General features: G+C 38.2%; 1 protein-coding gene and 1 long non-coding RNA gene across 5 annotated transcripts in view; one reads left to right on the top strand and one right to left on the bottom strand.

Moving 5' to 3' along the window:
* LOC310841673 overlaps positions 1-13,945 on the top strand; it is a 129,106-nt gene extending 115,161 nt beyond the window's left edge. The window contains exon 2 of the long non-coding RNA XR_014562678.1: positions 6,894-13,945. This is a non-coding gene — a long non-coding RNA (uncharacterized lncRNA). The remainder of the gene's footprint in view (positions 1-6,893) is intronic.
* ZDHHC14 (zDHHC palmitoyltransferase 14) overlaps positions 3,251-15,865 on the bottom strand; it is a 75,515-nt gene continuing 62,900 nt past the window's right edge. For 2 of the 4 annotated variants that reach the window (XM_083732544.1, XM_083732543.1), the window contains exon 9: positions 3,251-6,846. In XM_083732544.1, the coding sequence (XP_083588670.1) occupies positions 6,445-6,846 (402 nt within the window). In that variant the 3' untranslated portion in view covers positions 3,251-6,444. The remainder of the gene's footprint in view (positions 6,847-15,865) is intronic. The other 2 variants (XM_083732545.1, XM_083732546.1) reach the window with 1 other exon arrangement.

The following is a 15,865-nucleotide window of genomic DNA, read 5'->3' as shown; positions in this document are numbered from 1 at the left end:
GAACTTCCCCAGAATTCCAAATGTACCCGCTGGCCCAAAATGTTGGCAACTACTGAGGTAGACCAAGATGCTCAAAGTCCTCCAGACCAATTGAAATACAGTCTGTTTTTATGACATGTGCTTTAAAATGCTTTATCTCTGATCATTCTTTGATGATAATATTGCTTGCCAGTTTGGTACTTGTTGTGTGGAATAGCAGCTTCAGTTACACAGATTCCATGTGCCTAGTCCAGTGAACAGACATATCTGCGATGTGGATCCACTCCTTTGCCACTTTCCATCATCCAGTTCCAAAGTAGTGGTGAAGCCTGAACCAATTATGGCAAAAGATACCATACTATATCTGTATTGTTTAAATGACATGTCTGTTAATGATGTGGCCATTAACAGCTGTAATTTCCTGTCATTCTGGAGTTTGAGTGAACATGGAAAGCCCTTTACCTACTATGTTTAACTGAAAGCGTTGTTGTTGTTGTTGTTAATTGAATTAGGTCATTAGTCCATGGAGCAAGAGGTCTGAGTTCTAATATCACATAATATGATTCACAAAGGAGTCAGGCTACTGCATTTCCTCCTGTTTCTAAACTAAATTATCTAAACGGACATAGAGAGTATAGGAATAACATTACCATGGGCTTAATATGACATACAACCTCCTTCACTAATGGTCTGATAGCAAGCAGTCCAAAAGGCACACACTCTGTTTTTGTTTTGTCTTTATTGTAAGGTTTCAGTACATTCTGACAAGGGGTTTGGGACAATCCTTGATCAACGTTTCTCATTTCCTTCATTTGCCCACCAGGAATCCACTAGATGTGTATTTGCAATATCAGGATTTAAGTCATAATCCACCAGTCATTACAGCTATATAGCCTTTATTCATTCAGTGGGGCCATCATTAGATGACAAATAATTATTTTCTGAGTCAGTTGCTGCCATGGGATCTTTAAAATCATTCCTTTTTCTTCTGAAATATGGGGTTAACTTGAATACAGTAACTAGCACATATCAGGTCAGCAAGTATGGGTATGTCTCTATTCTTGAAACCACAGCAACACTTTCAGGTAATTATATTTACAAAACCTTTGGGAGCACTAGAAAGCAAATTAAAATAAAAACTGACTTAAAAGTTATCAATTTTAAATTATAACCCATTTATTTTTCTACATATTTATTATTAATTGCTGCAAATATTTAATGTGTAGCATTTTGATGCTAATTTATTACTCAGTACCAGAAACCTAACCTTGTGGATTAATTTTAATAAGTTCAATGTCTGGGTGAGGGTTGTTTGTCTTCCCCCACTTCACCAGCAAACTAAATTATTTTTGCAACACACAATAGTCATGCATGGCTCAATCAGATCCCAAACAGTGACTAGTATTTCCTGTTTACTTTAACGCAAAGCTTAACTGACCATGTGATGCAATTTCCCTGGAGTCACAGAAACAGAAATGCAGTAGTGGCATTTAAATCGACACACAAAAGAATACTTGAAGCATTGTTGACTGTTCAGTTGCAACTGAAGAAAACAAAAATGGTATTTAGAACGACAACAAGCAAGCCAGTGTCCAGCATAGTTGCCCTGGCAAGGCTAGCACCAGAACTCTGGCTGCTCCAAGAGATGTGAGCAAGAGCCATCAAATATCTGCAGCAACAGTTTGCTTGGGAATGGAATCCTATTGACTTTCCTCATTTTGAAAAATGTTAGTTTAACTTTGGTTTTTCAGCTGGCCTTACGATTCCTACAAATACTTCCCTACAGTCATTTTATTTATTTTGTGCAATGGTGCAGAAGCCCTGGCTGCCTGAACACAGGCACTGCTGCTGCTCTCTCACAGCTTTCTCCCTGCCTGAATTTTCAGCTTAGTGCCTGGGTTGGCAACTATTTTTAACAAGAGCCATCTTTTTTAAATTGAATGAGGCCGAGATATTCCTATCCAATCAGAATCAAGAAGGGCAAAGGGTTCTTTAACACTGTCATATGCCACATTAACAGACGTTTGGGGTTTTTTTGGTCCCATTGGTGTCTTTGGTCCTCAGCTGTCTTTTGCCCAAGAAACCTGTAATACAGGGCTGGGGAACCTGAGGACTGGATCCAGAACTGACTTACCCCTTGCATCCATTTTTGATAGGTAGGTGGGGCAACCTGTTAGTGACGTCACATGAAATCAATCAAATGTTAAGCCAAGATCTTGTCATTTAGATCAGAGATAACAGATCTCTGCACCTAGCATCATATGACTTCAGGTGACTGACATATTGTTTTGAGTTTACTTACTCCCTGGGAGTAAAAATTGTTTATCACAGTATGTTTATATAACTTCCATTTCTACATATATCTTTACAAAAGTTTGGAAGCATGTGGACAGAAAGTAGTTGTGGGGGGAGGGTAGGATGGGAAAGTGCCAAGTGGGGAAAGGGTTATAGAACCCTGCCACCCAGCCATCTCTCTGCTCCAATTCCTCCATCGCCCCTGGATGATTTTAGTTGGGAAAAGCAGCCACTGGGCTAATAGTAAGTGTACATGCATGCAATATGAAGTTCTACCCTAAAGGTTGACTACATCAGGGAATAAAAGGCCCCTACTTTTTAAACGATATTGTTTTTGCACAACACAGCCATTCAGACCTTGAGTTGTACACAACCAGTATCTGCATAAAAATATATTCTACACAGATAGTGCCAATGAAGAACATTCACTATTTTATTTACTAGCCCAATAAGAAGGAAAATGGGGGGGGGGGGGATCCAGCATATTCCTTAGATTAGAAACATCACTTCATACAGCTGATGTATGACCAGGCCTCTTGAACCTAACAAAAACAGATCGAACTGGTTAAATAAAGTGGTAAAATGTGTTTGGTTTTAACTCACTCCATTACTAGGTACATGGATTTCAGAGGAAGTCTCAGTGGACTTAGTGGGGCTTACTTCTGAGTAAAGCTGTCCAGGATTGTGCTGAAAATATTAAAACTATTTCACTGGTGGTAAAACAGACCATGAGAGGTCAATCTGATGGAAATTGTAACTGTTCTACTTCTAAAGCTACTGTATACCATTAATGAAGAACTGCAATTAAAAGAAGCATATGCTCAGTTCCATTGTTTTCCAGCAGATGTCATCACATCGCAACAGTAAAAGTTCTAAAATGTCATGGTAACGAAAATAAACAGATGTACTAGGGCTGGTGGAGAGTAAGAAGAGATTTAACACCAAGGGGAATGAAAAATCTTAAAACAGAAGGGAATGCTTAAAAATGCTGTACTTTTTATTCTTCAACACAAAGTCAAAAAATATTATAAACAGCAAAAAATTACTGTACAACAATGCAAACAGAAATAATAAATTCATTCTAAAATAGGTATTCACAGTACTTTTTCTGTCATCGAGCATTTTCTTTCCCTCAAGCTCTAAGAAAACCAAAGTATTCTAATGTGGCAGTGCAGAATTTTAAAGCTTTACATAAGAGACACTTAAAAACAACAGCATGGCGGCATTCTCATGCCCCTCCCTCAGTAAAAAATACTACCAGAACCATATTGTGGACTTAAGTGACATGTGATGCTATTTCCAATATAGCAAAGGTATCCAAATGCTGCTACTGAAAAAGAACCCCAAAGTATTTCTGTGAAAATGTAAGCAGATGAATTTTTAAACATTTCTACTCCTTTGTGTAAGCGCCACAGCTGTGAAGTCATAATGGCAGAGTAAAATATTTATCATTGTTTATTTTCCGCACTGTGGGGAATGTAGGCTTCATGTTCTGGCATCTGCAGAAGGAGCAAAATATTCAGGTACACTGAAATAATTCAATACTGGTGGGTTTTTAAAAGAAATGAACTTCACAAAATAAGTGTCCATGTGATACTTTCCTTCTGTCGTCAGAAATGTTGCCAAACCTATTTCAATGTAATGAGAAAAGAAAAAAAAAAAGCAGTTCTCCTGCCCTAAACTTTGTTTGTTTTCTAGGAAAATCATCAATCCTTCTGGCAGAGAGGAAGGATAGCAAGAAATTGAAGTATCCCAACTTTCTAGAATGCATTGTGTAATTGTGTATTCCTAGCACATGACATAACATTATTAGCTCACAAACTTAAAATCTGATTTAGGATTATTGCCTCTGAGGTGTTGTATGGAGACTGAGATTTACAAAGGCAATCAACCTCACCCACTTCCATTGAAAACGTTTCCCTAAATCAATGTGTTCACTGCTGTTATATTGGTGCTTATAGTTGTTTAAATTCTTCTTATAGCTCCTTCTAGTACAGTAATCAAACAATAAGTCAAGAGAATGCATCTCAAAGTTGTTTCTTCTTTGGAATAAGCCTGTGCTAAAGGAAATAATGTATGCAGGATTTTAAATAAATCCTATGAGGTCAGACAGGAAAAGAGACAATATCCCTTTATATGAAAGCTTGTAAACATTTGAATGGCTCACAACCAGATAACTGCAGATCATGCATAGCTTTCTGCAAAACAGAAAAAGCAAGGAACCTATGGATATAACCCCCCCCCTCTAGATATTTACTATACATGCAAACAAGGTGAACGTTTTATCACTTTTAAGAGAAAAATAATATCTTTTATAAAATTGTACACAGTGTGAAGCTTCTTGCCAGTATGTCGTCTGGCACTTCTACAAGAGAGATGGCCTTATTCCAATCAAAACATTGTGCTTTTGTTTTATTTTAAACTGTATTTTTCCATGTCTCAGAGATGCAACGAATCCATGTCTTCATGATCCTTGTTTTCAAAAGTAGTTGCCTGCAGTGAAGCTTGAATTTTTTAAAAAATACTTTGCACGAAATTTTGTCCTGAGAAAAGATTATTGCAGGTCCTAGCATCTTAAAAGCAAGGCAAGATGCAGCAATACATAGCATTTAAATGATCACTGTTAATGTTCTTGTTGGCTATCCCCGAGCAGTTTTTTTTTCTTTAAATCATAACTAATTTGTCCTAACCTCAAATAAAAACAAATAATTATGTCTCATAAATATGTCAATTTTAAATTAAAAAAAGAATATAGTTGAAAATACACATGACTAGATGGCAGCTATGGATCACATGTAACTTATGTTCCAGTAATTTATCTCTTCCTCTTCCCAAAGTTTAGAACCTTGGGGCACCCTTACCTTGCAAATCTCTTACTTGGAAGATCTCTCTGGGCACCATTGGTATGGGTCCTAAATAAGATATTAGATCGGATCCAAAGGTGCCATTCCATGAATACAACAGATATCCCAACTAGCAGAAGTCCTGAAAATGGAAGGAGAGGAAGGTGACCTTTGCCAGTTACGCCTAATACCTGCAGCCTCCACCCTATGCTGTTCCAGAGGGTCTCTCAACCCTCCACATCAGATTTTCAGGGGGTACTTGTTAATAGAACACCCCTTCTGTTTGTGAGAACCAGATAATGGAAGAGGGCTTTTAGATGCAACTCATTAACTTCAAGTTCTTTTGACACTCAGATTAGTTGTAGGCATGGTTTGTCCTAAAATTAACTGCCTATTTTCAAAACCACACACAATACTAAAAACCATTCATAATTGCACTTTATATACTCCTTTGATCTTCTTAATTGCATTATCATGAGGAAAAGTAACTCGTGATCCATATGGAGCTGTTGTTGTCGTCCGCACTGTATGGGTATAACTATACAGATATTTAAAGGAACAGAGGGTGCCATTTTATCTAACGGTGATGGTAGAGAGAAATCAATGGCACAACACAGTATCTTATATTAGACACTCCAAGTGAAATGATATGCAAAAAATGGTAGTCCTCCACGTTTGAAGTACCACCAGTTCATTTATTTATAACAACTTTGACTGATTTAAAAAAAACATTTGTCCATTGGTTTGTTGCACTGCCTTTTATATGAAACAGTACTTCAAAACTCACAAATAATAAAGCAGCACTTTCTCTCAATACCAACACTACTGTAACATACGCTGTAGCGTGGCATGCAAATCCTCAATTGCAGTATTTATTGGTTTTGTATTAACTGAATGGCGATTTTTTTTGTTTCAAATATTAGTAGAGTAATAACATGAAAAGGGTGGCCGGCATGGCCTCAAAGGCAACATTACATGAGAACTTCATAAAACATGGAATATGATGCTAACCTCCAGTAATATCTTTTATAGTATTATCATAATCAAATTCAAAGTACCAGGATTCCAAGCTGCTGGACACTATTAGTCACCAAACAAGGTTAATGTACATTTCTGTTATTTTGACAATGTCACATCAAATCCAAGCCATAAATTGGCTATTAAAGAAATGCCATAGCTTCTTCACTGCACAAAAATAACTTGTCCTTTTAAGAAGACCTAGCAAAGTTTCAGTGGCTTATGCGTGTTACAGAGCCCGAAGGTGGCTCGGCAAGTTTCTGTTGTTAGCATATAAGGGCTGTATAATCACCATCATACTGAAAGTTGCTCAGACTGAGCTGAGTTTCACAAGGCCACGTACTGAGTCTTCGTGCAATGAGTCCTGGCTGGCTAGGCTGAGGATATGCATGGTACGGCTGTGAATCATAGGACTCCCAATTGGCAACATTCCAGGTGGTGATGGAGCTTCTTCAGGAGTAAGAAACTGATGACTTTCAGAGTCGTCTTTTAATGGTATCATGTCTGTCAAACCTGTTTCTGATGTGAGATTTGGCATGGAGGAGGGTGGTGTTGGCTGCCCTAGTGTTAATGTGGCACAGGGAGCACTGATAGAGGTCTTTCCTGGTAAAGGTAGCTCTTCACTACTTATGCTGGGCTCACTCTGGAGAAGCGGTGTGGCAGCAGCCTGCAAAACGAATTTAGTGCTCTGAATGCACTGATCTTGATCACACTGAAGTATTGGAGGGTGCCAAAATAATATACAAAGCATATGCAGAGAGAGAGGAAGGAAGGAAGGAAGGAAGGAAGGAAGGAAGGAAGGAAGGAAGGAAGAAAGAAAGAAAGAAAGAAAGAAAGAAAGAAAGATGGAGAGAGAGAGATGTAAGGATATAGGCAAAAGAGGAATGGGGTGTGAAGAGAAAGAAAAGAGTTGTTAGTAATTTTTCTTTGTCAGTTTAACATATAGGGCATGCTCATCTTAGTGCAACCCAGGAAAATGACAGTATGCATTATTACTATCATTTGCTGTATGCGAGAGCTAGAGTCCTCGTTTCTCTTAAAGAAAATAATCTGTAAATGATACTAACTTTTCCCAACTAAAAATGGCATTTTTTTTTTGTGCAGACCTTACAGCTTACTTTTGGTTTGAATTTGCTTTGGATAGCAGCGTTAACGCATGAGCATCTTTTAACCAGTAGATAAGCAACATTAATGCTGCATAAAACAAAGACAGCGGCACAAGCATTTCTGTTCCTGAAGTGTTTAAAGAAAAGGTGTTTCATTCAATCCTTCTTGGAAAACTACTTTGGACTGCATTTATTTAACACACTGGAGGTTGCAGGATCTTGTAAATGGAATAATTGGCCTCATTTGTACAGGTGCACATTCAAAGCCAATACTTCTAACAATTCAAGTAACATGCTTTGTGTAACATAGCACTGGATCCTCTTTGATAAGAGTCCCTCAGATTGCCAATGCAGTGCCTTCCACATATTGTTGAAATACAATTATTGGCCTCAGTCAGCATGGCCAATGATTGATGGGAGCCAAAGTCCAGGAACATCTGGAAGGCACTACATTGGTTAAATCTGGGTAAGATGCTATAGAAGATGCAGCTTCATGAATCAGAAAGAATATTGCAGGAAAATACAGCAAGCACACGTTTTAAATGGGCATTATGCCAAGCATCATATATGTTGGAAACAGGCTCAAACATATTAAATGTTGCATGCAAATATTGCAATCTTTCTTAGAATTCAAGAAGAGGATTGAAACAAGATTTTTTTCTGTTGGATCTCCAAGTGCACGGATAATTTTTATATCCTGAAATTAGTGGGGACTACACCAGAGTACATAGCAGTTAAACTGTCTCGTTTGATTTTGCTGATATTGAACAATGCTAACATGGAAATACACAAAACCTGTCCATAATGAAAGACGGACATGGATTACAATTTTGAACAGGGCATTTGAATTAGGTAATCAGCACAACATAAAGTGAGATTATTATACAGTCTTCCTACTATTCAGATAAACGAGACTAAGGGCTAAAGTTAACACACAAAAGCAAAGAGTATTTTTTAAATCTGCATCTCATAATGAAGTTGCCTCAAATAAAGCAGCATTTTCTGTAATAGTTTACTATTTTATTATGCTCAGAATCTTACAATTTTATTCTCTGAATTTAAGCAGTTTTGAAAAGAAAGGAAGACGACTCACTGAGGGCAAAACAAGAGGTGTAAGATTTTGCAGCGAGGTTGCATTCATTGTAAAATAACCAGAAAAATCAAAATAGTATTTAAATAGGATTCTTCCTGAGCGTTCAAAACATTTCACATGCATTATTATTTCTTAATCTCCACATAATAGAAGACTGGAACAAAGACAGAGGCTTGCCTAAGGTCACTTGTATTCATGGCTATGGAAATATTTGAAATGGGGGCTTCCCATAGCCACTGCCCTATCACAAAATCTACCCTGTTTTCCATGAATAAAACGAGTCATTCAAGCTCAGCAAAACAGAAATGAAAAAAATTACACACTTCTATCTAGCTAGACAAGAATGTGTATGGTGTGTGCATGTGTGTGTGTACACATGCATGCCCTTGGTTCTTTTCCACTTCTCTTTTCTTTAACTTTTGCTAAAGATGAAATTTTGCTTCAAAGCTTTCTGTCTCAAAGCTCATTGCATGTATGAAAGCTCATTGCATGTATGGGCCCTGGTGCCCTTGCTCCAGTTGTGCCCTTGTAATCAGGCCACCAGGCACTCCCACTGTACAGAGTTCCTGACTGTGGCAAAGGCTGTAACCTCATTCAGCCAAATGGACTTACAAACTCCCTTTCAGACCTTCCCACATCAGAGGTGGAGAGGACAGAGCCGGCACGTCCTCCTGCGTGCCTCTTTCATCGGTGCAATTTGGGAATGCTTAAAGGCCATTATCTCCAGAATTCTTTATAGAACGAGAGACAGATTGGGCAAGTATATTTTATGTCTGGACCAAGCTACTCATTAATAACTGACACTCTGAAAAATGTTTGCTGTTACACGGTGGTTCATTCTGAATGCAGTTCACTGTACTTCAGCCTCATTCCAGTAAAGTACTTAAGATGAAATCATGGCCAAAGTATTTTTCATCATTCAGATTAAAGTTTCAGCTTGCTTCTTAAAGCACTGTTCAAAACGTTCAACGCCACTATGGCTGCACTGAAAAAGCATTTAGAGCAAGAACCTTTCTTTCAAAGAAACATCATATATTAGCTACTAGGGAGGCAGCAGTCAGAAGTTACCGGTCTCTGCTGATAACTGTGATTCTCCAATGGTTTGACTTCACCACTGAAGGCACACTTCTGTGTTTCTTGAGACAGATGCAAACAATCAAGAATTTGAAAGTGACAAACCAAGAAATGCCTTGTTATGCAACAAAAGATGTATACGCTCTGGAATTTATTTTACATCATTTTGGAACCTTTAGAAAAGGATATCCAAAATGTTCTATTTGCATGTATCTTTAAAAGAGAAGGAGAAATTGCTTTGAAATAGCGGCTTACAGTAAGTGGCTGTGCTTAACTTCAAATACAGATGAATGCTTTGTGATTATTCCAGTACGATAGGATTACAATTATAGAAATGGGGTCAATTTTGAACTAATATGAAAATAATTTGATTTTATTTATGATTAGTATATCTTGAGCTTGGATTATTTTAATGGAAAGTTCCATCCTATTGCTTCCTGGAGAAGCAATAACGCAGACAACATGCATTAATAGTAGCATCTTCATGTTGTTGTGTGATTTCCTATGTGTGACCAACTTGAGTTTTCATTGCCCATCTTCTAGTTGCACTTCTTCCAAAAATCCTACTTATCATTTATCGCGTTTCCAGTTTTGCTGAAGCCAAAAAAAGACGGCTACAGAAAGTTAACAGGAACAATGTGTCAGGGGATAAGACTGCTCCTGACAACTCCTATGGAATTGACACTGTGCCTGACGAACTGCAGCGTATCTAGCGTAGACCAACCTGCAATAAGCTCACATAGTATTAGATTGCAATTTAAGAAAAAACATAGGCTATTGACACTTTAGGACAGGTACACAAGTTACCTCTGCAGTATGGAAGCCTCTGAAGTGCTCTTATTTTTTGCTGCCAGGTACTGTTATAAACCAGGGATCAGACAGAAGGAATCCACACTGCACCCTCCTCTCTGCATCAGTTTCAGCCCTCATGAAATTGGGTTAACCTAGGTGCAAAGAGGACTCCTCTTGTGTGGCCCTGGACTGCTCACATCACACAGTGAACAAGATGCTGTTCTGTATCCCATGCCACTAGCATGCATTCTTGACTCCTCGTAGCTTTTCAGTCTCTTGCCTTGTGCAAATTTGGATGATAAGGGTTTTGTTCTTTATGGAATTTAACAAAAAGGGCAGAAATAATAATTGATCTCAACAATAACAAACAAAGCTTAGTAGTAATTCTCTTTTAAATGTCCTATGGGGGAAAATGAGATGATAATGAGTAGTACTGTGAGTATGTGTGATGTGTAAGCAATGTATATTTTCCACAAGAGACAAATACTGAGAAACACAAATATAAACAATTCACATTTAAGGATAATAAAAAAGTGTTTCAGTAGCACTTGGCAAGGTAGTATGGCTCAAAGTGACTTAGCAGGCAATATATGGCCACTATCATGGAATGGTGATAGAGGGAGAAATGGCTTCATGCTTTTACTGGTGTGAGTTACGTGCTGCTGCTGGAGCTACTGGGCTGATGCTGCCGGCCATTTAGCAGTAATATGCTGGCCAATGACGTTTGGGCCAGCAAACCATGATTCCTCTGTGTTCCTTAGCAATTGCTCTCTGCAGGTGGTGATATACTACCAGCCATACCACCTCGCAAGTCACTACCAGCACATTTCAATAATTAAGAGTTAAAATAAATGAAAATAATATATTTAAAGGGCTGTCAGGCCAGTCCACTGATATATGCCCAAATAAGGTATGCTCTAGATTTGGTATTTTAAATCTAAACTCTGGTATTGTGTAAATTTGCCCCAAGCAATCTTCTTAATGTATTAGAATTACCTATTCCTCCTTAGAATAAAATATCAACTGCACAGCCAAAATAAAATGTCAGACCAGGAGCCTACTCCTGAAGCACTCTGTCAGAAAAACCTAACCAACTAATTTTAAAAGGCTTTACCTTATTAAAACATTGCCTTTATTTATACAGATATGAGGTCTAAGCCATTTAAAATGTTATTTCCGTACAACAATAGCCATAAACTAAATGCAAGTTAGACACATACTTAAATTCCAGTGCTTTTCTTTATTTGTCATATAACTGATACAAAAATCAATTTGAAACAATTTCATTTTTTAAAAAAATCTGATTTTATCTGCCCCCCAAATTATACAAATTAACAGAGATTTTGAGTTCCTATTTACAACACTGAAACACAACTATTTATCTGAATCAAGAGGCAACAACGAAGAGCAGTAACATTACACATATTGATTTTTTTTTGCAAATGTCTGATAAATTTTAGTACAAGGTTATTTAGTTATCCAACAGTTTTTAAAGAAATAGGAGTAATTAAACATTAATCTAAGAATACTAACTATAACTTAGGAAGTGGTTTCTATGACTGGAATGCTGTCTAGGTGGGTATTATTTAGGTAGGATGATGGCACAGAATACCTGTGGGATGAAATGGTTAGGGAAGAAGCAGTGGATTTTACAGTGGTCTTCTGAAGTGTGCTACTCAGAAAGATAAAGGGGGGGAATTAAAACTAGTGTGATCAAGTGTTATCAAACAAAGAACAGCATGTTCATCACTAAAATTAACTAATCCCCTACAATGTCCACCAAATGGCTGTATGCAAAAAAATATATGATTGAGTGTTGTTCATAATATAGAAAAACAGAGAGTAAGAAGATGCACAGAAAAATTGGCAAAGGGTTCTGCAGAAACAGATATTGTCAAAGGAAAATGAAAAAAGGAGAAACAAGAACTCAATAAATTATCACATGTATTGAGACACAATGGTCATAGCTGACTTGTGGACTCCTAAGGCTATTGCAGAGATAATGCTATTGCTCTGTTAACCACAGTTAAGAGAATGGAGACAGGTGGTGAGACTGCACACTCTCTCCTGCCAGCTGCTACCTTCTCACTTACAAATCTCCCACTGCCCACTTTACTGATAATTAAGGATCATGTTGACATAGCTGCTAATAATGGCCAATAGGAGAAATATTTATGGTGGCTGATTCAAGCATGCTATGAGCAGCGGCAGTTTCTCTCTCTCATTTTACATTGGCTTTAAAGTTGCATTTTTGTTCCTGTCTGTGGCAGCGACCATGAAAGTACAACTTTAAAGCCTGTGTAAGAAAAGAGGAAAAGGATGAACGTTTGCCATCTGCTGCCACTGTAAGTTAACCCCTCTTCCCAAAATGATCTGTCATAAACAGGGGGCATTTTCCTCAGCCCTAGCAGGAACTGCTACCTTAAACTACCTTACATCATAGTTAAGAGTAAACCCTGATTATTATTTATATTGATTGATTACATTTATGTCCCAATTTTTGTTCAGGAGCTCATGGCAGCATGCATATTTTTCCTCCCATTTTATTATCACAAGAGTCCTGATAAGTAGGTTAGGCAGAAAGATAGTGACTGTTCCAAGATCACCCAAATCACTCAGTAAAACTCATGGCCAAGTGGGTATTTGAGCCTCAGTCTCCCTGGTCCTGGTTGGACGCACTAAAGTCTTTGTCACACCAGCTTTAAATCCTACTTGACTGTTAATCACACCAACACTGCTGCCAATCACATGAACGTTGTTGTCAGTGTGACATTTAACCACAGTTAAGACTAGCAGGGAGAAATAAAATGTTGGAAGAGAGAATACTCATGCACCTAATCTCTTATTTTTGTCTCTGGATGTACAGGTTACTTCTGTAGAACGTAATACTTTTTACCAGTTTAGGTTGGTGCAGCAGCTGGAAACCTTGACAGAGAGCCTAGCCTCAGTGGTTCTTACGCCGTTAACCTCCAAGTCGGACTTCTGCAATGTGTCCTAGGAAAACAGGAAGCTGTCTTCTGAGTCAGACTTGCTGGTTCATCTAGTTCTACTCTACACTGACTGGCAGCAGCTCTCCATATTTCAGAGAGGATCCTCTCCCAGTCCTACCTGGAGATGCTGGGGACTGAAACTGGGACACGCAAGGCGGAGCTATGGCACTCCTATGTGTGGCTGCCTCTGATGACTGCAGAGAATCTGCAGTTGGTATTGTCGTAGCCACATACTGAATTAACCGAGACTGAATGATCACACCACACTGGTGTTATGCTGCTCCCATGGGCTCCCAGTCAGTTTCCATGCCAAAGTGATTCTATTTTTTAGCTTCGAAAGGCCTTATGGCTTAGGACCAGATAACTGGGAGAGCTGCCTATCTTCATTAGTTCCTACTTATAGGTTAGATCTTCTGTGAAAGGCTGTAAGTTGGTGCTCATCATCTATAAAGCAAGGTGACCCCCAAATTAAGGAATGCTCTCCTCAGAGAAGTCTGCCTGATGCCTCCTTATTGTACTTTGATGCAAGGCAAACATCTTCACATTTTTCCTGGACTTTAAAGACTTAAGTTTAGCCCTATAACTTTTCATTTTAGTTTGATTGGTTTTACTTGCAATTTAATTGCCCTAGAAATTTCTATTAAAAGGCAGTATGGAAATTTCAATCCTAAATTAACCATGGCTAACCATTCAGAGATTTGTGTCATCCCCATCCCTAAATAAACTAGGAGAAATATCATAAACTTGAAACAGAAATTGAATAAATGTTACTATTACAACATTATTATAAAGTTGCAAAAGGAAAAAGGAAGAAAGTATATTGCAGAAAGGTATTGGCACAGCCAGGACAATAGAATATTGAAACTATTGTAGATCCAGCAACAGTTAATATTCAAATGAGAAATGTGGAAGGAACAGGTTTTTCTAAAATGGCTGAAATGCTTTCTTGCACAGAACTCTCTTCAAAAATAAGAAAAATGGGTTGAGTTGGTCAGTTATGAAGAGAGAAATAGGACACAATCCACAACACTGAATCAGCAGTTATCTTCCGATTAAGCAATTTTTTTCCTAGTGTAAGTGGATTGCAGCCATAGCTTCTAATGAAAAGATAACATGTTTAGGAATAATGAATAATCAGCAAGTCTGTGGATTCTCATGGCACATTTCTATGGTGTAAGGGAATTGGTTAATGAATTCACAAAACTACTAGAAAGTGATGGAGAACTGGATGTGTACTAGAAAGGGGGGAACCAAAATATACTACCAACCTTCAAAAAGGAAAGGGTGATCCTGGCAATTACCACCTGGTTAATCTAACTTCAGTTCCCTATTAAAATAACGGAAATATTGAGAGAAAACATAAAAAACCAAATACTGTTTAACATTTAGGAAGTAAAGCAGTGGTGACTAAAGTATAGTAATAAAGATATTTTGCTTTTTGAGGCCATTATAGAGTAAAAGCATAAACTAGATGGATCAGAAAGATTTCAGTTGTCTTTTACTTTCAAATTTCACACCAGCAAGTTCTTTTGAATTAAGAACTATGGGACATGGATTGCCTGATTTACTGCAAAAAGGCTAGAGCTAAAAATATTTATCAGAGGGGAGAGGTGTTTAAAAGTGCTGCTATGGAGTTTACCATTTGAGCTCATCTTCTTACAAATCTTTATGATCACAAGATGACAAAAAAGCAAATGGCACAACAAATTCACAGAATCACAACAGACCTGGATACCAAGAACAATGACAACAAAAAGGCATGAAAAATCAGTCTGCAGAGATTAAAATAACGTATAGATCATAGGAACAGAGTTGGAAGGGACCCTGAGGATCATCTAGTCCAACCTCCTGCAATGCAGGAATATACAGCTGTCCCATATGGGGATCAAACCTGCAACCTTGGTGTTATCAGCACCATGCTCTAACCAACTGAGCTATCCAGGCTCTAACTTTTAGAATGTAGCCTGGGATACTTATAGGAGAAAAAATCTGAAGGAATGCTATAGAACTTTACGTCATATGTCATCACTCGGAGGAGTTGTTTGGCGGGAGCACAACTGAATATCTGCACCTAGTTTTAGGAATATTAACAAAATGGATTGCAAACTCTATGTATCAGTGTTAAAATAAAAATTGACAACTCTGAATGAGTCCATCATGATTTAAATCAAAAAGAAGAAAAAATAAATTAATTTAAAATCACTGCTATAAATCAAGTTCCCTATTTAGAAACAATCCCCAGCATGGCCACTAACTGGTTGTATAACTATTGGGTTATATCTGATGCTACGTGTTTGGAAGCCTGCTTGCATGATAGGTCTTCCACTTCCTCTGCTCCTCCCCTTTGGGTACACTCCAGAACAGGCCTTTGGTTGGGGGACCCTCCAGAGCAGATTGGATACTGCAAGGCGAAGAAGGGAAAGGGAGGGGTCCCATTCTGCTTACAGAAGTCCATGCCACTTAAAAAGAAGATACTGTTCACCTGCATGTTGCCCATATTTGTTTGCAACTAACTGAGAGGAAGTGGGTGAGCCTGGTGATATACAGAATGGCAGCTCTTAAATCCTAGTGTGTGTGATGGCGTGCTTGTCAATAGTTTCAATGGCAAGCCCATGGTGTGGGGAGGGGGGGAGACACATAGAACTGTCTTACTGTGTCATTATAATGCGTAATCTC

This window comes from Podarcis gaigeae (assembly GCF_964106915.1).
Source record: "Podarcis gaigeae genome assembly, chromosome: 3".
NCBI classification, from domain to species: Eukaryota; Metazoa; Chordata; class Lepidosauria; order Squamata; family Lacertidae; genus Podarcis; species Podarcis gaigeae.
This window is presented reverse-complemented; position numbering and strand designations above follow the sequence as displayed.